The following is a 24,961-nucleotide window of genomic DNA, read 5'->3' on the forward strand; positions in this document are numbered from 1 at the left end:
GCTCTCTATTGTTTGTTTACTTCTACTTTTTATTTCCCGTGCTTTGATCTTGCTCCATTACTTCTTTCCCTTTCCCTACAGCTCTAGAAAAATCCCAGTTTTGATCTACAGGCTCCATGAGAATATATTCATTTCCATGATTCTGTTCATAAGGAAAAGGGTTATGTAGATCTTAAGGCTGAGACCTACTGGCCAGCACTTCTGTTCTTTCTCCCAGTTGGCTCGGGCCACTGAATTCACCCAGTTAGGCAAGTGTACACACACACTCCGTCAAATTCTTGTGAAATATTACGCTCAGACAGACTCGGGAGCTTCGTTGGAATCAAACAATTCCTTCAATTTAAACACTTTGGGAACATCTGTACAATTTTGTTATTTTTTAACTTTGGATGTTTAAATTTCTGAGATAAGAATCCCGGCCTTAACGACTTCTGACCGTGATTAAGAGGACTCAAATCTGGCCTTACATTAAAGCACTCAAAACTGTTCTCTGTGTAACAGAACGACAATATGACACAGCTTTAGTGATCATAGATGAGCGATCACATCATTTTACCTCCACTTTGCTCTTTAGTCACTGAAACACAAACACTAAAACTGAATACACATCTTTTTCATATACATAGCATTGTTCACACCACTTGGTAGACTATAGGCCATTTCCTAAATTACAATCTACATTCCTAAAAGAGCAAATAAGGCAAAAGAGTCTACACATTTCTTCAGTGCCAAGCTTTTGAAAACAAACTCATTCAGAAACACGGTACTCTACATTTAGCTGTCTATTATCTAGTCACACAAGATTCAACTATAAGAAAGTAAGGAACCAATGAACAATAGTGGCAATACAATAATTTGAAATTCTCTTGGCTCAACCAAATGTTAGCTGATAGCTGCAATAAACCAAGCTGTGATTCAGTATTCTAGTCAGTTCAAATTTTATATTATTAACATTTTTTAGGAAATAAATTCTCTAATACTAGTTATCTCCCACAGGCAATTTGTTTAGTATAACTATGTATATATACCCCAGGCCTCGTTATTGTTACACTGTAACTAGACCACATGTGTTTAAGTACTTGGAGAGCTTTATAGGAGGGGATATACTTTAAAAAAATTAAACAGCACTTCTCTATTAACTCTTTTTTAGAATCCAGCAGAGTCAACCAAAAGTCAACTTCCAAAAAATTTTTTTCCACACTAAAATAGATTAAAAATACTCTTATTATTGGAAAGTCTACGGAAGTCAGCAAGATATTAGGATAAACTGAACTTTAGTTTTATTACTATTATTATTTTTGGCCACCCCTGAAGCATGTGGAAGTTCCTGGGCCAGGGACTGAACCTACACCACAGCAGGGATCTGAGCCACAGCAGCGATAACACCAGATCCCTAACCACTAGGTCACCAGAGAACTCACTGAACTTCAGTTTTAAAACATGTAGTTTCAGTATTTCAGAACATCTAACATTTGGATGTTTTATTTCTTAGTAAAAGAGCTTACCTTCATGTGATAAAGAAATAGATACTGCTGTAAAAACATAACAAAGTTTTAGGAGTTCCCGTTGTGGCTCAACGGGTTATGAACCCATGAGGATGCAGGTTCAATCCCTGGCCTTGTTCAGTGGGTTAAGAATCCGGCATTGTCTTGAGTACTTCCATATGCCTCAGGTGAGGCCCTAAAGAGAAAAAAAAAAGTTAAACTTTTAAATAAATTCACAGCTCCTTGCTCAGTATTTTTTTTCTTTTCTTAGAGGCTGTGATACCTGACAATTTTAACATGAAATTCCTTTACAGTTATATTGAACCTGCTTTTATTGAGATTCTGATTTACATTCATAAGATTTTAAAATCAACAAACTTATCTGATATAAAGGGGAAGCACCTATATAATGGTTTGGAAGATTTTCTTTAACTGCCTATAAATTAATTAAGTTATATTCAATGCAAGAACACTATTTCAATTCAAACCATACCCTGAGAAGGCACTGAGACATTTGACAAGAACCAAGCCACTGGGAGAGTTGCCACTGTTGTTTTATGTTCCGTAATGTCAGAATTTTAAATAAATACAATAAAATTTACACTGCACCAAGAGCACCTGAAAGAGGTGCTGAAACCACATACTGTGACATCTGTTCTAAGCTACAAATGCTAACTAAATACCCTATTTCAAATATTCTAATTTGTAAGTTAATACCTATGATGTAGCAATGACACTTTTCCAAAGTATACTGGGACCAGTGCCATTTTCTTGCCAATCTTATGGATTAATTTCCTTAACTAACGCTTCAATTATACAACATACATCTTACTTAAAACAAACAAACTGCGCTATACGCAATTCCAAGAATATGGAACTAAGCTGAATCACACTTGAATAAGAAAACTCACATTTATGTTGTTTTGTTTCTGTTGGAGGAAGAACGACGTGTTACCGTAACACTTTTAATGCAGTAACATTTGTTCACCATTACGAAAAAATTTGAATCATTTCTCTTCAGACCATTCCATTTCAAATTTATACAGTTTGTTTAGTCAGCCAACCAGTAAGAAAGAAATAGGAAAAAGATACTCGGCCAAACGAGACAGACAGAGGCTGTGAACACGAGTTCAGTGCATGGCGTTCTTGGTTGTTCTGTGCCACCGGCCAGGGCAAAGCAAGGATGTACCGCTGAACACTAAACACAGCGCCAGGTCAGTCCATTTCTACTGGGCTCGAGGAAATGCTCAATCAAAGCTTCAATGAGTTTCTTCAGTTCCTCTTCTAGCAAGGCAGTGTCACTGAGGAAAAAGGTTAAGAGTTTTGAAACGCTTTATTTTCATAGCCTTAAAACTCGTTGAAGTTGTCAGAACTGATTGAGAGGACATATTCCTGATGGGAGGAGGATGAAACAATTGGTGAACAAAAGAGAAGTTCACTCGGTTCAAACAAAACAAGCCCGAAGGGGGGAAGAGGGGATCCGTACACACAGAGAACACCAGCACCACGAACTGAACCACGAACTGAACTGAACTAAAAGCCCTTCCTTGGGACGTGACACACGGGGGGCGGGGGGGGGGGGGAAGAGGCAGCACAGCTGAGATGTCTCCCGACTGGCACTTGAACGGCTTAGAACACCGAAACCGGTAGGAAGATAAATGGCTTCTGTGAAACACTTTCAGGAATACTTGGTACAGATATCATGGGATGATGTGGCATATCTTTCAGGTAGCAGAGACAGAGGTGTGACTAAAAGAATGAGAGGTTTAAAAAGTAACAAGTGTGCCTTTCAAAGTCATCACCTGAAGAGCTGCCACTGCCCAAAACATTTCTAGGAAAGCCTCTTGACGACTGCCTTCCCAGTCATTTTACAAGCTACACAACAAATCAGTTTTTTTTTTTTTTGGTCTTTTGTCTTTTGTTGTTGTTGTTGTTATTTCTTGGGCCGCTCCCGCGGCATATGGAGGTTCCCAGGCTAAGGGTTGAATCGGAGCTGTAGCCACCGGCCTACGCCAGAGCCACAGCAACGCAGGATCCGAGCCGCTTCTGCAACCTACACCACAGCTCACGGCAACGCCGGATCCTGAACCCACTGAGCAAGGGCAGGGACCGAATCCGCAACCTCATGGTTCCTAGTCGGATTCGTTAACCACTGCGCCACGACGGGAACTCCCAAATCAGTTTTTATTACTTTAATAATCATCCTTCACTTCAAACCAAATAGAGCATCACCTAATTTGGTTCACTTGACATTCTGCTCTGAATAACTTCACAAGGTCATTTTTTTACCCCAAAGGAATAAAATCTACTCCTAACACAAAGATTCAGGGAAATAGTAAATAAAGTACCTTTATCTAGGCAATTCAAAAAAAACAAAAACAAAAAAACTCCTTCCCGAATATATTGATCAATGACGACATTATAGGAGAGCCTACTCAAAAAAGTTTAAATAGCCTTTGGGAGTTCCCTAGTGGCCCAATAGTTAAGGATTTGACCTTGTCAACTACTGTGGCTCAGGTTCGATCCCTGGCCCAGGAACTTTCACATGCTGCAATTGCAGCCCCCCCAGAAAAAGGCCTTTGACTATGTCAGGTTAATTTAGTCGCAATTCATACTCTTCAAAGGAAATTAATTGGGTAGGTTAAAGTCAAAATCAGATGGAGTTCCCATTGTGGCACAGTGGAAACAAATCCCACCAGGAACCATGAGGTTGTGGGTTTGATCCCTGGCCTCGCTCAGTGGGTTAAGGATCTGGTGTTGCCATGAGCTGTGGTGTAGGTCACAGATGCGGCTTGGATCTGGCATGGCTATGGCTGTGGCATAGGCCGGTGGCCTCAGCTCTGATTAGACCCCTAGCCTGGGAACCTCCATATGCTGTGAGTGCAGCCCTAAAAAGCAACCCCCCCCAAAAAAAAATCAAAATCAAATGTAGCAAATGGATATTTGGCAATAAATATTATTTTGATCATTTCTCTATGTTCACATATAAAAGCTCAGAGAACTTTCCCAGGACTATAAACTGACTGAAAAATTAAAATTCAAGTCCCAAATAATGCAGCCTCTTTGGAAAACACTCTGGCAATTTCCCAAAAAGTTAACCACAGCACTACCATATGGCCCATCTAGATATGATCCTAGACACATACCCAAGTGAAATGAAAATATGTGTCCACACTAAAACTTGTAGACCAGCATTTAGAGCACTATTATTCATAATAACCAAGATGTGGAAGTAACCCAAATATCCATCACCTGATAAATGGATAAAAATGTGGTATATCCATACAGTGGAATATTGTTGGGCCATGAAAACGACTTCTTTTTTAAAAAGGAATAAAATGCTGATTCATTCTAATATGGATGAACCTTGAACATTACGCTAAGTAAAAGATGTTAGCCACCAAGGGCCACATACTGTATGATTCTATTGATAGGAAATGTCCAGAATAAACAAATCTGTAATGACAAATGGTAGATTGGTGGCTGCCTAGGGCTGGAAGGGTGGGAAATGGGGAGTGACTGCTAATGGGTCCGACGCGGTTTCTTTTGAGGTGATGAAAATTGATGATGGTGATATCTGCACAACTCTGAACAGCCTCAAACCCACTGCATATGGACACTTTTACATGGGGGAACTGTAGGGTATATCAATTACATCTCAATACAGCTTTTGCATATAAAATATTTTAAAAATAATACTCACTTTCGGTCAGGTGATGCACACATCTCTGCATAATACTTTATCTTTGGTTCTGTCCCACTGGTCCGAAGTGTAGCAACACAGCCGTTTTGAAACGTAAACGTAATCATCTGGCTGTTTTTACTCACAGGCAGCACCTGTGTGCAGTCGTAACAACAGCTCTGTTACACTGGGAACCCTTCTCACGTTCACCCATCGTAAAATACATGCCACTTACACGAGGTATGTCACGCAGTAAAACTCATAGAAACAAAGCAGAAGGGTGGTTGACCAGGGCTGGGGGAGGGGGACATGGAGACCTGTTTAATGAGTACAGAGTTTCAGTTTAGCAAGATGAGAAGGTTCTGGAGATCTGCTGCACAGCTATGTGAATGTAGTTCAGCAGAGTTAAGTCTACCGAACTTTACCCTTAAAAACAGTTAAGAGGATAAATTTATGTTGTTTTTTTGACTGCAATTAAAAATTTAAAAAAAAAATATATATATGGTCTTTTGTCTTTTTAGGGCTGCACCTGCAGCATATGGAGGTTCCCAGGCTAGGGTCTAATCGGAGCTACAGCTGCCGGCCTACACCACAGCCACAGCCACAGCCACACTGGATCCGAGCTGTGTCTGCGACATGCACCACAGCCCACGGCAATGCCTGAGCAAGGCCAGGGACTGAATCCATCACCTCATGGTTCCTCGTTGGATTCGTTTCCACTGCACCATAATGGGAACTCCCAAAAATTTAAAAATATTAAATATTAAAAAGAATTTTAAAGTACACATTACATGTATCATAATTTATAACTGTACCATTTACAGAACATTTGTAATAGTATAGGCATTGGGTTATTTACCTTACACACATGATCTCCAGGCCTCAACAATAATCCTACAAAGTAAACATTCCCTGTCAATTTACAGACGAGGCTCAAAGAGAGTAAACGACCTGCTCAAGGTAATCAGCTAAGTGGCAGAGCAAGAAGCTGACGCCAGGTCTATCTATACCAAAGTCCAAACTGCCTCTACAGTTTGTGAAGTGCTATATGACTTCAAAGCACTTTCACAAAGAGTTTATTAACAGTCTCTGAAGGAGAGTGCACAAATCCTAGAGGACAGGCAAAATGATGCACTGGATCTGCACAGAAGTGCAGAAAAATATATTTTTATTTAAAAATTTTTTTAATTTTTTGCTTTTAGGGCCACACCTGTGGCATACGAAAGTTCCTAGGCTGGGGTCAAGTCATCGAAATGGAGCTGCAGCTGCTGGCCTATACGACAGCCACAGCAATACAGGATCCAACCCGTGTTTGCAAGCTGCATCGCAGCTCAGGGCAATGCTGGATCCTTAACCCACTGAGTAAAGCCAGGGATCAAACCCGCACCCTCATGGATACTAGTCGGGTTCGTAACCCACTGAGACACAACAGAAACTCCCTTTTCCAATTTTTTTTTAATTCAAGAATTTTACTACATTTATAATTACACAACCATTATCACAACCTAATTTTACTAAAAAAATTTTTATTATAGTTGATTTACAATGTTCTATCAATTTCTGTTGTACGGCAAAGTGATCCAATTACATATTTATACATACTTTTTTTTTTGCATTATCCTCCATCATGTTCTATCACAAGTGATTAAATATAGTTCCCTGTGCTATATAGCAAGATCTCATTGCTTATCCATTCCAAATGCAATAGTTTGCATCTACCCCAAACTCCCAGTCCATCCTACTCCCTTCCCTCCCCCTTGACAACCACAAATCTGTTCTCCATGTCCATGAGTTTGTTTCTTTTCTGTAGAGAGGATCATTTGTGCCATATATATTAGGTTCCAGATATAAATGATATCATATGGTATTTGTCTTTCTCTTTCTGACTTAGTTCACTTAGTATGAGAGTCTTCATTTAGTATGAGTAGTTCCATCCATATTGCTGCAAATGGCATTATTTTGTTCTTTTTTTATGGCTGAGTAGTATTCCATTGTGTATATGCAATAAATGTAGATGCAAAAATTCTAAATTCTTAGCCATCCACAACCAAATCCAACAACATATAAAAAAGATCATACACTATGACCAAGAGAGATTCATCCCAAGTTTGTAAGGATGGTTCAACATATGCAAATCAATCAACGTCATAAACCACATTATCAAAAGAAAAGTCAAAAACCACATGATCATCTCAAGAGATGCAGAAAAAAGCACTTGACAAAATCCAATATCCACTCGTGATAAAAACTCTTACCAAAGTGGGTATAGAAGGAACATAACATAATAAAAGTCATTTATAAGAAACCCACAGCCAATATAATATTCAACAGAGAAAAGCTGAAAGACTTCCTGCCAAAATCTGGAACAAAAACAAGGATGCCCACTCTTACCACTGTTACTCAACATAGTATTGGAAGTCCTAGCCACAGGAGTCAGACAATCAAAAGGAATAAAAGGTATCCAAATTGGAAGAGAAGAAGTAAAATTGTCACTCTATGCAGATGACGTGATATTATATAGAGAAAACCCCAAGGATTCTACGAAATCTACTCAAACTGATCAATGAACTCAGCAAAGTAGCAAGACACATGATTAACATTCAGAAATTGGTTGCATTTCTGTAGACAAACAGTGAAATATTAGAAAAGGAATACAAAAATACAATACCTTTTATTTTTTATTTTTTAATTTATTTTTTGCTTTTTAGGGCCGCATCCGTGGCATGGAGGTTCCCAGGCTAGGGATCTAACCAGAGCAACAGATGCTGGCCTACACCACAGCAACGCCAGATCCAAGCTGCGTCTTCGACGTACACCACAGCTTCCGGCAACACCAGATCCTTAACCCACTGAGTGAGGCCAGGGATCAAACCCGCAACCTCATGGTTCCTAGTCGGATTCATTTCTGCTGCGCCACAATTAAAAACACAATGCCTTTAAAGTTGAACCCCCCAAAATTAAATACCTAGGAATAAACCTGACCAAGGAGGTGAAAGAATTATATGCTGAGAACTATAAAACATTAATCAAGGAAATTAAAAAGGATTCAAAGAATTGGAAAGATATTCTATGCTCCTGGATTAGAACAATTAATGTTGTTAAAATGGACATACTACCCAAAGCAATCTCAGATTCAATGAGATCCTTATCAAATTACCCATGACATTTTTCACAGGACTAGACAATCCAAAAATATATATACGGAACCATAAAAGGCCCAGAATTGCCAAAGAAATCCTGAGGAACAAAACCAAGTCTGAGGCACAACTCTCCCAGACTTCAGGCAGTATCACAAAGCTACAGTAATCAAGACAGTCTGGCACTGGTACAACAATAGACATAAAGACCAATGGAATAGAGAACCCAGAAAAACACCCAGACACCTAGGGTCAATTAATCTTCAACAGAGGAGGCAAGAATATAAAATGGGAAAAATACAGTCTCTTCAGCAGGTGATGCTGGGAATACTTGACAGCGGCATGTAAGTCAATGAAACTAGAACACACCACGCACAAAAATAAACTCAAAATGGCTTAAAGACTTAAACATAAGACAAGACACCATAAAACTCCCAGAAAACAGGCAAGACATTCTCTGACATCAACTGTACAAATATTTGCTTAGGTCTGTCTCCCAAAGCAATAGAAATAAAACAAAAATAAACCAATGGGACCTAATCAAACTTAAAAGCTTTTGCACAGCAAAGGAAACCATAAAAAAAAAACCAAGAAGACACCCATGGAGTGGGAAAAAAGAGTTTCAAATGATGCAACCAACGAGGGCTCCAAAATATACAAATATAACTCCTACAACTCAATAGCAAAAAAATAAACAACTCGATTGAAAAATGGGCAGAAGATCTGAATAAACATTTCTCCAAAGAAGACATACAGATGGCCAACAGGCACATGAAAAAAACCTCAACATCACTAATTATCAAAGAAATGCAAATCAAAACTAGGTACCACCTCACACCTGTCAGGATGGCCAGCATTAACAAGTCTACAAATAAACGCTGGAGAGGGTGTGGGGAAAAGGGAACTCTCCTACACTGTTGGTGGAAATGTAAATTGGTACAACCACTATGGAAAACAGTATGGAGGTACCTCAGAAAGCTAAACATAGAACCACCATACGATCCAGCAATCCCACTCCTGGGCATACATGCAGACAACACTTTCATTGAAAAAGACACATGCACGCATATGTCCACTGCAGCATTATTCACAATAGTTGAGACAGGGAAACAACCTAAATGTCCATCGACAGATGACTGGATCACAATCTAATTTTAGGGGGGAAAAAAGGTTTTTTTAACCTAAAAGTGAAAAGAAGAACTGAAGCTTTCCTGATATTGATTCTATGGATTAACACTGCTCTCCCTAGACCACAAATCGGTCTGTGAGCGCATCTCAAGGGAACTGTGAGACCGTACTAGGATGAGGGGTTGACAGTGGTGCCTTCTCTCAGGTATCCCAAGCTTGGTCCTCCTTGGGAGACCCCTCTTTCAGTCAATGGTACTACCACACACTAATTGCTTAAGACAGAGACCTTCCTTCCCTCTTTTTCACTCACAGGCCATCAACTATCCAAGCCAACCTATTCTGTCCTTCATTAACTCAACTTGGTCAGGCTCTCTCCGTCACTACTGCTACTGGATTACATTCAGGCTCCCATCATCTTCCATCTCCACTACTCAAACGGCATCTAACTGCTCTTGCTGCCTGGAAGTTTGCTCCTCTCTAACCCACTCACCACAGAGGCCACTGCCGTAGGGACTCTCTGTGGGTCTCCGAAGGAAAACATGCTTTCTCACCTCCAGACACAGCAAGTGCTGCTCCCTTTGCCTGAAATACCCTCTGCTTCTCTCACATCTGGATACCTCCTGGCCACACTCCAGAACTCAGCTCATAGAGGTTCCTCTAGAAAGTCTTCCATAAGCCCCTCAAATCTGAGTCAAGGTCCTTCTTATGCTCTTCCATGGCACCCTATGCACCCCCTGGTAGCCTTGTCTTTGTGCAAAGCAACCACTGCTTTCTTGACCATTTCCCCACTAGACTCCTGAGTGTAGAAACAGTGCCTCTGTCATGCCTGTATTCCCAGGGTGCCCGTGCCTGTGGCACAGAAGGGTTTCGAGAAATGCCTGCTGAACACACATATGAATGGCAAGCTGAAGTCAGAGAAGAAAGAACTCAAGAAGTCTTTGACACTTACTAGGTGACCTTAGGGGATTCACAAATGTCTACACCACCAGCCTTACAAAATTGTTGTAAGCCATCAGTGGAGAATAGACAAGAAAGCATTTTGAATAACAAATATCATAAACTTTAAAGAGATCCAAGAGGAAAAAAGCATCACAATGAGAACTATTCTAAGCACAGCAATACTAGAGAAATAAAAAGCAAAAAATCTCTTCTTTCCATGTAGTTTACAAAGATAGAAAAATAAATATACACACATGTGCACATAAACAGAGTAACAGCAAATGGGAACCAATTTTTGTCGACTGGATGAATATACACAAAGGAAAGCTACAGATTTCCCAAAATACATAAGGCCTCTAGAATCGTGAAACAATATCAGAACATTATAAACAGAAATTTAGGTTAATAATAATCAGAACAATAACAAAATACACCATATACAAAAACAAACTCAAAATGGATTCAAGCCCTAAACGTAAGGCCAGATACTATAAAATTCCCAGAGGAAAACACAGGCAGAACGCACTTTAACATAAATCACAGCAATATCTTTTTGGATCCACCTCCTAGAGGAATGAAAAGAAAAACAAAAATAAACAAATGAGAGCTAATTAAACTTAAAAACTTTTGCATAGCAAAGGAAACCATAAACAAAATGAAAAGATAACCCCCTAAATGGGAGAAAACATTTGCAAACAAAGCAACTGACAAGGGATTTATCTCCAAAATATGCAAACATGTCATGCAGCTTTACATCAAAAAATCCAAAAAACCCAGTCAAAAAATGGTCAGAAGATCTAAATAGATATTTCTTCAAAGAAGACAGATGGCCAAAAAGCAAATGAAATGATGTTCCACACCACTAATTATTAAAGAAACACACATCAAAACTACAACGAAGTATCACCTCACACCAGGGAGAACAGCCATCATCAAAAAGTCTATAAACAATAAATGCTGCAGAAGGTACAGAGAAAAGAACCCTCCTACCCTGCTGGTGGGAATGTAAATTGGTGCAACCATTATGGAAAACAGTATGGAGTTTCCTTAAAAAATTAAATGTAGAACTACCATATGATCTGGCAATCCCACTCCTGGGCATATACCCAGAGAAAAACCACAATCTGAAAAGATACATGCACCCCGCTATTTATCGCAGCAGCACTATTTTACAATAGCCAAGACATGGAAGCAACCTAAATGTCCATCTACAGATGCATAGATAAAGAAGATGTGGTATGCATACACACACACACACACACACACACACACACACACACACAGAGGAATATTACTCAGTCATAAAAAAGAAAGAATGCCATTTACAACAACATGGGTGAACTTCGAGATTCTCATACGAAGTGAAATGAGTCAGATAAGACAAATGTCACATGATATCACTTATATGTGGTATCTTAAAAACTGAGACAAATGAACCCATTTACAAAAGAGAAGCACACTCAAGACTTTGAAAACAAGCTTACAGATACTAATGGGGAAGGGTGGGAGGGAGGGGTGGCTTGGCAGCTTGGGATGGCATATGCACACTGTGGTGTGTGGAATGGATGGTCAGCGGACCTGCTGTACAGCATAGGGAACTCTGCCCAATACTCTGTGATAACCTATGTGGGAATGGATATGTGTATATGTACAACTGAATCACTCTGCTGTAGAGTAGAAATGAACATGGCATTTTAAATCAACTATACCTCAATAAAATTTTGAAAAAAACAATAACATAATAAATATCATCAGCGATCTCTGGCATTTAAGTATTTGTTGAACACCAAATGTAGGCAGGAGCTTTGAGGGGCATAAAGGTATCTTAGAAATGGATCTGCCATGCACAACAAGGTGATAAATAAGATAGAAAGTGATGAATGACAAGAGGAAGGAAGGCTATATAAGGAAACCTCAGGAAGGAAGATAGCTGATTGTGGGACCTAGAGGGTATGTGGAGGAGGTGACATTTCCCTCAAGTCTTAAATAATGGCTAAGCAGGATCTGCAGCAGTCGGAAGAAAAGGCAGACTGAGGAAACAGCTTGAGCAAAAATAGAAAAAAAAATTTTTTTAAATGTACATCTTTAAGAAACTCTAAATTATTCTCTTTGGCTGGAGGTATAGGGAACAAGGTTGAAAGGGAAGTGATAACTAGAGAGAGGTTCAGTTTTGAAATCACAGGCGTTTAGACTTTATTTTCAGCATTATTTAGCATCACCATATATTCTCCTGCCCTTCCTCCCTTTCTCCTTCTGTCTCTCTCAGGCTCCTTCCTACTCCCCACTCCCTGGGGCGTGGCCGACACGTGGGGAGTGGTGAGGACAGGCCTGGAGGCAGACAGCCAGTTTACTGGACTTAACAACGGCTCTGGAGGAAAACAGCAGGTCCTAGTTTCAAGAAACTCATAGGCCCGAACTTCCACTATGTTACGGTAGGAAAAATGACTACAAGTTGTTAAAAACTTAAAACCAGGTACTTACTGATTTCTTATTAGGCTGGCTGCTGTCGTAGCCGGTGGTAATGTCTCGTACATGCAATATAGCAAATGTCCCACAAAATTTTGGGTACTCTTTTGGAGAATCAAAATTGCGAAGCCTTTCAAATATACTTTTGATGGTAGTTGGCTCATAACACAAGAAATATGACGTTTTTGAAATATGATAACCATATCTGCACAAAGATTTGAAGTGTGAAAATAAGACGGCAAGTCACTCTTTAGAAAAGTATGCATTAAATATAAGCCTATTACAGTGTTATGTAGAAAGAGGCAGTTCTTAATTCAATTTTAGTGCTTTTTTAAAAGGAATGACCATTCCTCAAAAGCAAATGGAGAAAGCTCAAAGTGGGACAAAAACCGAAAAAAATCAGAAAACAGAATTCTTAATAGTAAAACTTACTTTTCATAAACCTTAATCAGTTGTTGTTTCAATGTTATATTCATGGTTTCCAGGTAAGATGCCATCTCAGCAATAACAACAGCTGCACTCACCCCATCTTTATCCAAAACCGAAGTTCCACACAGAAAACCTGAGTTTAAAAAAACCAAAAACTCTAAAAAGGAGGAAAATATCAGCCTATATATAATTTCAATGAATTTTAAAAGTCTCGTAATAAATGAAAATCCACCGATACTGTAGGTATTTAGGGGACCTTTAAGGGTCTTTTCTTTTTCCTGCTGAAAAATGTATCTACACACTTCTGAGCTCTTGGTGGTCTTTACAAGTCAAAAAGCAAAACCAGATGACAAAAATTCCTCTCTACAGAATTACCATATTTAAAAAAAATGCTCTCATTCAAATTTCAAGTATTTTAATATTTACTACATACCAATAGACTCTTCAAACGCAAAAAGGACTTCTTTCCCATTTTCCAGGAGGTCTTTTATTCTACTTCCAATCCATTTAAAACCAGGTAATGTTTCCTGAAACGCAGAGACGGAGGCCACTCTAGTTAGTTACGTCACTCGTTCATAAAAATACATGGTAGAGAAAAGCCTGTCACTAGACGCACAGAACCCTTCCATAGTGATCTTCTGCTGTGGGTCTTCAGCCCACAGAGGTTTACACAGCGGTAAACATTACAGCCATAAAGTGCACAGATACACACACTGCCGCAACTCATGACCTACTACTTATCAGGCACAATAAGAGGTGATGTACATCAAAGATAATCCAGTAAGTGGTGATGCGCAGAGTCACAAAGCAACAGAAATACATATTATGGTCGTCTGCTATTTACCAAGCACTGTAACAGCTGCTTTATATCATTATCCCTTTTAATGCTCACAAAAACTCTGTTGCTGAAACAGAGGCTCAGAGGCTCAGTAAATTTGCCCAAGATTATGCTGCATATAAGGGATGGAGCCAGGATTCAATTATACTGCTTCTCATAAACTGTCCTTCAAGCTGCATTATAAGCACTAATGCAAGAGTGCCCATGAAGGCTGTAATTTAGTCCTTTGAGTAATCAAAGGCCATAAAGCTTCTGAATGATGCACTTTCGACATGACCACAACATATACCTGAACCAAGGGTACTTCACCATAACACCATGGCCCAAATCAAACCATCAAGAAAGTTACTGAGTCCTTTAGTAATTATATTTGAGGACTTTTCATCCGATGAGCTACTGTTCGTTTTATGTTACTTTTTTATTTTTTTGGCCGTCTCGTGGCATGTGGAGTTCCCAGGCCAGGGAATCAGATCCAAGCCGCAGTTGCAGCTGCAGCAATGCCAGATCCCTCAACCTGCTGTGCTGGGTGGGGAATTGAACCTGCCAGGGATGCTGCCAATCCCATAGCACAACAGCAGGAACGCCTACAGTTCATTTTAAAGACATAATGTGTTTTACAGCCAACAGAAAGAGCACGTGTGGGACTCCAGAGCGCTCCATTGCTCACTTAAGATTCCTCATTTCCCTCTAAAAATATATATATAAGCCAAAAATCTCTGCAGCACACACCCGCTCCCCCAACAAAAACAGGGAAGCAAATTTATATTATTGGTCTCAGAATCATGTTCTTTTTTCTCTTTTGTGCTCAGTATGGACAAGGTTAACGTTACAGTAATTCAGAACTTTAATTTAAGGCTTGAATGAAATTTCAATTTCTTCTATTTTGCTATTTGTATTTTAGAAAGTCTGAGATTGAAAGTTCTTTTTTATTAAGAAAGTTCTTTATCCCAGAGGTGACATTTTCACTGATATTTGGCAAAGGGGAAAGAGGAAAGAGGAAAAGCAACTTAATTGGCAATAGTCCCAGTAACTATAAAAATGGTCAGCTTAACTGCCCAAGGCTCACAAACGGTTAATGATCTGTACGGAGTGAGTGACAGAGAGAGAGGGAGAGAGAGGGGGAAGAGAGAGGGAGAGAGAGGGAGAGAGAGGGAGAAAGAGGGAGAAAGAGAGGGAGAAAGAGAGTCATTATTTGTTTTTTGGATGCAGAATCAATGGATCTTAATTTGCAGTTTAGAATACCACTTAAAGTTTCTTAATCCTAAACTAGTGGTCAATGACAGCTACAATTTTTTGGAATGGAGTTTATGCTACTGAAGAGGTTGCTGGGAGCCAGATTTTCTCAGTTTGAAAATCTAAAATACTGTTGTAGAGGAATAATAAACATTAACGCAATTTTCTGAGCCACACCCACAGCATGTGGAAGTTTCCAGGCCAGAGATCAAACTTGAGACACAGCAGTGACTACACCAAATCCTTAAGCTGCTGAGACACCAGGGAACTCCACATTAATGCAATTTTCTTTTTTTTTTTTTTTGTCTTTTTGCCTTCTCGCGGCGCTCCCGCAGCATATGGAGGTTCCCAGGCTAGGGGTTGAATCGGAGCTGTAGCCACCGGCCTACGCCAGAGCCACAGCAACGTGGGATCCGAGCCGCGTCTGCAACCTACACCACAGCTCACGGCAACACCAGATCGTTAACCCACTGAGCAAGGGCAGGGACCGAACCCGCAACCCCATGGTTCCTAGTCGGATTCGTTAACCACTGCGCCATGACGGGAACTCCTAATGCAATTTTTAATGAACGTCTTGTCTTAGTTTTAGAAATTCAGGTACAGAATGAATTTGGCACAAGGTGTCTCAATGACCAAAGAGATTAAGCAAATGTTAACAGAATTAGCAAAAGAAGAGAGAAGGAAATCAATTAAAGTCAGTTTTGGTGGGGAGATGGCTTTAACTTATAGAAATAGCTTTAGAAAAGTAGCACACAGGTATTATCTATTCTTACTTCAAAATGAAATCCTTCTTTAAGTGCAATTGCCTTCAAAATTTTGGAAGAGACGGTGGTGGCTAACATATAAATGTTCTTCACATCAGCATTTGTTGACTTATTTTTCTTCCAGCAATCAAACATCCACCACCCAAACAAAGCTGCCAACTCATTCCCTGTGAAAACTTTCCAATCACCACTGTAGAGAGAATGCAAATTCAAGTCAAGACATTTATAACTTCTCATTAAAACTTCTTGACCCCAAGACCTACAAATTACTATCCTTCGCACAGAAAACCCTCACAACTATTGAATGGGGTTTTTTGTTTTTTTCTTTTTCAGCCGCACCCATGGCATATGGAAGTTCCCAGGCCAGGGATCTAATCTGAGCCACAGCTGCGACCCATGCCACAGCTGCTACAACGCTGGATCCTTAACCCACTTCACTAGGCCAGTGATCAAACCAGTGCCTCCACAGAGACAAGCCAGATAATTAAGCCGCTGTGCTACAGTGGTAACTCCTTGTATGTTTTTTTGGTTTGTTTTGTTTTGCTTTTCAGGGCCACACCTGTGGCATAGGGAAGGTCCCGGCTAGGGGTCTAATCAGAGCTACAGCTGCCGGCTTATGCCACAGCCACACCAACGGCGTATCCGAGCTGCACTTGTGACCACAGTTCACGGCAACACTGGATCCTCACCCCACTGAGCGAGGCCAGGGATTGAACCTGCATCCTCATGGATACTAATCGGGTTTGTTAACTTCTGAGCCACGAAGGGAACTCCCTTGTACGGGTTCTTTGAGCAAATGTTTACAACGACTTTTCTAACTGACCAGGGTGAGCTTTACATAAGGACATGTGTCACCACATTATAGCGGCAAAAATACACAACAACCCAAAGGATCACAATTAGGAAATGATTACACTGATTAAGCATCCTGTTGGGGTCCTATGCCATTTTATTTTTATTATTTATTATTATTATTTTTCTTTTTACAGCTGCACCTGCAGCATATGGAAGTTCCCAAGCTAGAGGTCGAATTGGAGCTGCAGCTGCAGGCCTATGTCACAGCTTGAAGCAACGCTGGATCCTTAACCCACTGAGTGAGGCCAGGGATCAAACCCACATCCTGCTAGAGAATACTCAGGTTCTTAACCACTGAGCCACAGTGGGAACTCCCCTATGCCATTTTAAAAAATTAATATTTTAAATAATATTTAAGGACATAAAAAACGCTCACAGTACAACAGTAAATGGAGAATAATCAAGATATAAAACCATATATAGTATGATCATAATTTTATGCAAAACAAATAAATATTTGAATGGAGAAAACAGGAAGGAAATGTCAAAATATCAACATAGGTAGTCATCTCTAGATAGTGGGCTTACAGGGGGTCGTCTCTGACTGCTTTTCAAAGTTTAAGCTTCTAATCAAGTAACAGGTTCTACCTACTTCTCCTGAAGTTCTGCCACTGCCAATCGGTCTGCATCGGGATCTGTGGCTAGCACTATCCGGGCATTTTCTTTCTCTGCCAGTCTCAAAGAGAGTTCCTGAAATGGAGACCCCAAAAGCTGGATTGCATTGAAGATGTTAATTTTGATGTTAACATTCCTAAATGTAGGCACTATGTTGGTGATATCAATTTCAGAAGGAATAGAGTTTGGCTAAATTAGAAATAAGCCTAGAAGCAGGGATACCCACCATAGAGATTTGAAACAAAACAGAATTTATGGCCCTAATGTAAAAGATGCAAACTAAAGCGATTTTTGCTTTTGTGAGTAATCTTTCTGTGTGGTGTTTTTTTGTTTGTTTTGCTTTTTAGGGCCAAACCTGCAGCACATGGAGGTTCCCAGGCTAGGGGTCGAATCGGAGCTACAGCTGCCGGCCTACACCACAGCCACAGCAACACAGGATCTGAGCAGCGTCTGTGACCTACACCACAGCTCACGGCAATTCCAGATCCTAACCCACTGAGCGAGGCCAGGGACCAAACCCGCAACCTCATCCTTACCAGTCAGATTTGTTTCTGCTGCACCACAATGGGAACTCTTGTGAGTAATCTATCTATTCAAAAAGTTTAATACTCTTAATAACAATTTAAATAGAGAGAAAAATACCAGCACAGATTCTCCTTCTTCAGGATTTGGGCATTTAACAGTAGAAAAGTCTGGATCAGGATCTTTTTGTTCTGGTACTGGAATTGGAGGCTTAAAACCAAACACCTGAAAAGCCAACTGCACATAGTCATGTCCAACTCCATGAAAAGATGTATGTACAAATTTCAAGGTGGTCTTTGAGTTTAATTCCCTGTAAAGGAGATCATCAATCAATACCACGAAACTCATTATTTGCAATACAATGAAAGTGAGCTAGAGCAAAAGCTAAAATCTATTTTGTTAGGATAAGGAAAATATACTCAACAAGCTAGAATGTTTTCTAAAAATAGCGTTAGCTATTCACGGAATAGTTACAGAAATATGGAAATAGGTAAGGAAAAAAATCAAATTTTAGAGAAAATTTCCTGATCTTATATAGAGTATATATTCAGCTATACCTTTTAACAGCTTTATGGAGAGATAATTAAGATACTGAACAATTCATCCATTTAAAGTACACAATTCAGTGGCTGTCACAACAGTCCCAGAGTTGTTCAACCATTACCATAATCAATTTTAGACCAGTCCCACTGCCCCCAAAAGAGAGTCCATACCCCTGAGCTGCCACACCCTAACCCCCCCACTCCTCCCAGCCAGAGGCAACCACTCTCGTACTTTGTTTTCATCTCTATAGATCTGCCTGCTCTGGACATTTCATACCAATGAAACCATACAACATGTGGCCCCATGTGGCTGGCCTTCCTCACTTAGCACAGTGAATAATATTTCATTATTATTATCATCTATAACGCAGTATGGATATACTACATTTTATCCATCTATTCATCAGCTGATGGATATTTGGGTAATTTCTACTTTCTGACTATTATGAACAGTACTATCTAACTACAATTTTAATATAATGAAGAGCCGACATATTTTTATCCCCGTTTATTTTCCATATTTTTTAATCTTATTCTAAGGTAATCTTATCCTGTATTCCCACTTGGATACCTGTAAAAACAGATCTTTTTCAGATCTTCCATGTATCTCCTACAAATGTCCTGCAGAGGATCTCTTGTAAGTGGGCTGGTATCCACTAAATTATCATTCCAGGAACCATTCCAGGGTTCCACACATTCTTCTATACATTTCAGAATTTCTTTATCATGAGGAGATGTGATCTGAGCACCATTTTCCCAATAAACCTAGATGACCAGTAAACACAGCTATAATTACTTCAACTGTTGACTGTATGTCTTCTTAGCCACAGTAGAGAAGCCTACCAAATTAACCAAGTAGAAAATGTCAACATTGGACTAATTTAATAAACGCCCAAGGATATTGATGGTAATGATTCCACAGGGACTTTTCAACAAAATAATGTGTTATTTTCTCATTTAGAAGTATACTTTAATAACATTAAAGTTATTAAAATGCAAGTAAAATATAATCAGGGTATCATTATGACAACATTATAATATGCATATACATAGTGTCCAATCATAATCTTAGATCCATAACTATATACAAAAGATAACCTAAGGAACCATGGAATATCAATAAAACTTGATACTATGAAATGTTAGCATTATAAACAGGTTCTGTTATGTGATAAAGACAAAATTATTTTTCATTTATAAATTAAAGCCCGAGTTCCTGTTGTGGCTTAGTGGTAATGAACCTGACTAGTATCCATGTGGATGCATGTAGAATCCCTGGCCTCACTCAGTGGGCTGAGGATCTGGCATTGCCAGGAGCTGTGGCATAGGTTGTAGATGTGGCTTGGATCCAGCATTGCTGTGGCTGGCAGCTATAGCTCCAATTCGACCCCCACCCTGGGAACTTCCAAATGCCACATGTGCAGCCCTAAAAAGTAGAAAGAAAAAAAAAAGTCTGTATCATGGAAGATAATTAACATGTTAACTACTCCATATACATTTCACTATACGTATTTTCAGTATTTAATGAAAATACATTTCATTAAGTTGTCAGTTTGTCAAGTAGCCTGATCAACAAGACATAAAGAATAGTTAACAAAAAAAGCAAGAAAATGTTTTTCTATAATTCACAGGATCTCTGCTTATAGAATATCTATACTGACTTCTCCTGTGTATTTGATATGCATCCCCTCTACTGCACTGTGAACGAAGGAAAAAAAGAAGGCATCTGGATAAAATAAACTCTGTGCTAAGCAATCTACTAGATTAAATGGCCTAAAAATTCTCACTGTATAAATACCTCCAAATGTTAGATAAAGTAGAAAAAAGAATTATCTAAAATGCGTAGCTCAGTTCACAAGAAGGAAAGGGAGAAGTCCAGGCAGTGGGAAAAAAGGAAAGAATGGAAAACCAGAGTGATAAGTCTGTGGGCTGCCGCTATGAATGCCTGGGGTTTGGGAATGATTCATTTATCTGGTTCTTGAGTTGTAATGCCCATGTGGAAGGTAAGAAAATGCAACTGAGATGTCCCTCTTAGTGAAAACACAGAACAGAAAAAGCTCTGCCCATTATTATTGAAAGATGGTGTTTCTTTTTATTTTTTATTATTATTATTTTTGTCTTTTGTTGTTGTTGTTGCTATTTCTTGGGCCGCTCCCGCGGCATGTGGAGGTTCCCAGGCTAGGGGTTGAATCGGAGCTGTAGCCACCGGCCTACGCCAGAGCCACAGCAACTCGGGATCCGAGCGGCGTCTGCAACCTACACCACAGCTCACGGCAACGCCGGATCGTTAACCCACTGAGCAAGGGCAGGGACCGAACCCGCAACCTCTTGGTTCCTAGTCGGATTCGTTAACCACTGCGCCACGACGGGAACTCCCCTGGTGTTTCTTTTTAAATTCTGAGTGATTCAAAAATTCCAAATCTGGAGAAAATAACTGCAAATGAAGTGACTGACAAGGGATTAATCTCCAAATTATAAACACCTTCTGCAGCTCAACACCAAAAAAAACAAAACACCCTATCAAAAAATGGGCAGAAGATCTAAACAGACAATTCTCCAGAGAAGACATACAGACGGCCAAAAAACACATGAAAAGATGTTCAACATCACTCATGATTAGAGAAATGCAAATCAAAACCACTAGGAGGTACCACCTTACACAAGCCAGAATGTCCAGCATCAAACAATAAATGCTGGACAGGGTGTGGAGAAAAAGGGAACCCTATTATACTCTTGGTGGGAATGTAAATTGGTGCAACCACTCTGGAAAACTGTGGAGATTCCTCAGAAAACTAAAAATAGAATTACCATTTGATCCAGCAATCTCACTCTTGGGCATCTATCCAGAGAAAACCATAACTCAAAAAGATATGTGCCCCGGGGGTTCACTGCAGCATTATTCACAATAGCAAAGACATGGAAGCAACCTAAATGCTCCTCCACTGATAGATGAGTGCATTAAGAAGATGTGGTACATACACACAATGGAATATTACTCAGCCATTAAAAGGAAAGAAATAATGGCATTTGCAGCAACATGGAAGGATCGAGAAATTATCATGCTAAGTGAAGTCAGTCAGACAACAAGACACCAACATCAAATGCTATCATTTACATGTAGAATCTAAAAACAGGACACAATGGACTTCTTTGCAGAACAGATACTGACTCACAGACTTTGAAATACTTATGGTTTCCAAGTGAGACAGGCTGGGGGGTGAGGGGATGCACTGAGTGTTTGGGATGGAAATGCTATAATTTGGTTGTGGTGATCATTTTGTACAACTATAACTGTAATAAAAGTCATTGAGTAAATAAATAAAATTCTTTAGTGGAGGAAAAAAAAATTCCAAAACTTTAGGTCTAAATTAACACAGAAATTGCTCCAGTCAAACTCCTGAAGTTCCTGCAGAAATTAAAAAAAACCAACAAAACCCAAAATTGCTCTGAGGGGATGTTCCCCATTTCAAGTAACCAACAAAATCCTGTCCAAAGAACCTAAAAGTTCACCACGAAAATTTACATACCATGAGAAGAAAAATCTGGCCTTTCTCTCTGCCTTTCATCTCGTCTTGTAGTTGGACGTGATGCCGAGAAGTACAGCAACCCTCACATAATGGCCACCCTTGAAGAAAAGGCCCCCAAAATCCAGAGATGCCACAGAATCACACCCACAGGCAGGTACTTCTGGATTTTTTTTGTTACATGAGAAAAATAAACTCTTATCAGCTTATGCCAAGTTTGTGGGTTTTCTGAACCTGCAGCAGAGAATATCCCTATCTGATATAGTAACAGAAAAATCCATGCAACAAAATACATCCAGGAATAAACTTAAAAAGAAATGCAAAAGCTCTATTTTAAAATATTTAAAATGTTACTAAAGGATCTAAAAGAAATTCTGGAGGAATAAAAATTTATATTCTATTCTATTTTTTTTTCAGTTGTGCATACAGCAAGTGGAAGTTCTCAGGCCAGGGACTGAACCTGTGCCACAGTAGCAACCCTAGCCACCATAGTGACAATGCCAGATCCTTAGCCCACTGTGCCACAAGGGAACTCCAAAAATACATTCTATTCTTCAATAGAGACTTGATAATGTTATAAAAACATTTAAGCTCCCTAAGTTAATACATAAATGAAACGATACCAATAAAAATGTCAAAATAATTTTCCCAAATGTAAAAAATATAATACCATAGTAAAATGGAAAAAATATCATAAAGTCAAAAGGCAAATGATAAAGGGAAAATATCTGAAAAACAGATGTCCAAGAATGACTGGCTATATACAAAGAGTTCCCATAAATCAATACAAAAAAGAACAACCACCTAAGAGGAAAATGGCCAAAACTTTAAAGAGACTTTGCAGGAAAGGGAACATAAATATCTTGCAAATGCTTTAAAAGATGCTCGGCCTCACTCATAAGACAGGTACAGATTAACCTTCACATGTCCACATCTCTGGCTGGTAAAGATCAATACATTTGACAATACCGTGTGGGATAAAGACCCTCCTATAATCTTGTTGAGAGTATCAATTGCTAAAACCACCCTGAACAGGAAATGACAAATTTTATTTCATAGTCTCTTTGAATCAGAAGCTTCACATCTAGAAATTTACCCTGTAGTTCAGCAGGGCCATAGAAATATAACATGAGCCACAAATGCAAGCCACAAATGTAATTTAAAATTTTCTAGTAGCCACATTAAAGAAATAAAAAAGCATGTGAACTGAATTGTAATAACTCTATACAACCCAACATATCCAACACACTATCACTTCAACATATAATAACATAAAATATTGAGGTAGTTTACATTCTCTTTTCCTATTAAGTCTTCGAATTTGGGTACGATTTGTACACGTACTGCACATCTCAATTCAGACTAGTCATATTTTACTAGTCGTATTTTAGCTGGCTTGTGGCTGTAAGATCAGACAGTGCAGCTATAGATGGCAAAAATAAAAACAATAAGTTAACACTTACTGCGTATCAAAGCCAGACACTAAACAAAGCATTCCTGCATGCATTCTCCTCTCGCCCTGTGATATTGGTTCTATCATTATCCTCAGTTTGTAGATGGGGAAGCCGAAGCACAGGTAAGTCAAGTAACTTGCCTTAGGTGACAAAGCTTCTCAAGTGGCAGAGGTAGGTTTCAAACCCATCCCATAATACTCTTGACCGCTTGCTGCATATGAACAAAGACGTACCCAGGAGAACATTCACTGCAGTAGGGTTTGTGAGCAGCAGCAGATCAGAAACAGATGGGCTCTTCCTCAACTGAGGCTTGGCTAAATAAATTGGGATTCGCCTGTGTAGGTTTTTAAAGACGAATGAGGCGAACCCATCTATCGATAGACTGACTGACGGAGAGAATGATCTTTAAGACTGGTTCACTCTGCTGTGCCAGAAAGAGCAAGGCACGTCCATTACAGTGCCCTGCTATTTGTGGGGGGAAAAAAGAGGGAGTGACAAGCACATATACAATAACACATGCATAGACTCTATCTGGAAGAAAACTACAGCTAGAAACAGTATTTGCTTCTGAAAAGGGATACTGGGGGAAAAGGGTGGGAGAAATACTCTTTATTGTTTAACTTTTAATGCTGTTTAACTTTTATACTTTTTAATTTGTGCTTATACTTTAAGAAAAGAAAATCTTTGAGGATCTACTATGTGACAACTATGTTCAGCAGTAATAAATATCAAAACAAACAAGTCCCTTTACCCATAAGCTTATACTGGGGAATAGGGATGGGAGGGTCAGACAAGCCAATAAATAATTCATCACAAAGAATACAGGTAATTTCAGACAGGTAAGTTCTGTGAAGGAGATAGTCAGGATGAAGACAAGGCCAATGAATGAAGCCGCTTTAGACAAGGGGCTGAGGAAGGTCTCTTCTAGGTAACAGTATCTGGGCAGGAACCTGAAGGATGGAAATAAGCAAGTCGGCAAGATTTGGGGACAAGCAACCCAATCAGAGGAACAGAGAGGGGAAAGGGCTTGATACACTGAAGGGACCGGCAGGGCGGCAGGATGGAAGGGCGCTGCAGCATGACCGGGATGTGGTTAGCACAGGTGAGCAGTGAATGAAATGAGGTTGGAGAGGTAGGCAGGGGACAGAATCTTATAAGCCCCAAAGTAAGAGTGTGGGTTTGTTTAACTCAAAGAATGAGAAGCCACTGAAGCATTTTAAGCAGGAGAGTTAACATGACCTGTTTATCTTCTAAAAGACAGCTGGCTGGATGGAGAATGGACTGCAGGGGAGAGCAAGGCGAAGACAACAAGAGGTGAGGCAGAAGATATGGGTAGAAGTAAACATATT

General features: G+C 39.6%; 1 protein-coding gene across 1 annotated transcript in view; it reads right to left on the bottom strand.

Moving 5' to 3' along the window:
- Positions 1 to 2,024: 2,024 nt before the first annotated feature.
- The window catches only part of PGM2L1 (phosphoglucomutase 2 like 1), a 70,618-nt gene continuing 47,681 nt past the window's right edge, over positions 2,025 to 24,961 (bottom strand). The window contains exons 6-14 of the mRNA XM_047753049.1: positions 19,206 to 19,399; positions 18,213 to 18,402; positions 17,548 to 17,645; positions 16,110 to 16,290; positions 13,699 to 13,792; positions 13,269 to 13,398; positions 12,852 to 13,041; positions 5,188 to 5,321; positions 2,025 to 2,785 (exon numbers count right to left, since the gene is read on the bottom strand). Of these exons, the coding sequence (XP_047609005.1) occupies positions 2,683 to 2,785; positions 5,188 to 5,321; positions 12,852 to 13,041; positions 13,269 to 13,398; positions 13,699 to 13,792; positions 16,110 to 16,290; positions 17,548 to 17,645; positions 18,213 to 18,402; positions 19,206 to 19,399 (1,314 nt within the window). The 3' untranslated portion in view covers positions 2,025 to 2,682. The remainder of the gene's footprint in view (positions 2,786 to 5,187; positions 5,322 to 12,851; positions 13,042 to 13,268; positions 13,399 to 13,698; positions 13,793 to 16,109; positions 16,291 to 17,547; positions 17,646 to 18,212; positions 18,403 to 19,205; positions 19,400 to 24,961) is intronic.

The sequence above is a fragment of the Phacochoerus africanus genome, chromosome 11 (assembly GCF_016906955.1).
Source record: "Phacochoerus africanus isolate WHEZ1 chromosome 11, ROS_Pafr_v1, whole genome shotgun sequence".
Classification (NCBI taxonomy): Eukaryota; Metazoa; Chordata; class Mammalia; order Artiodactyla; family Suidae; genus Phacochoerus; species Phacochoerus africanus.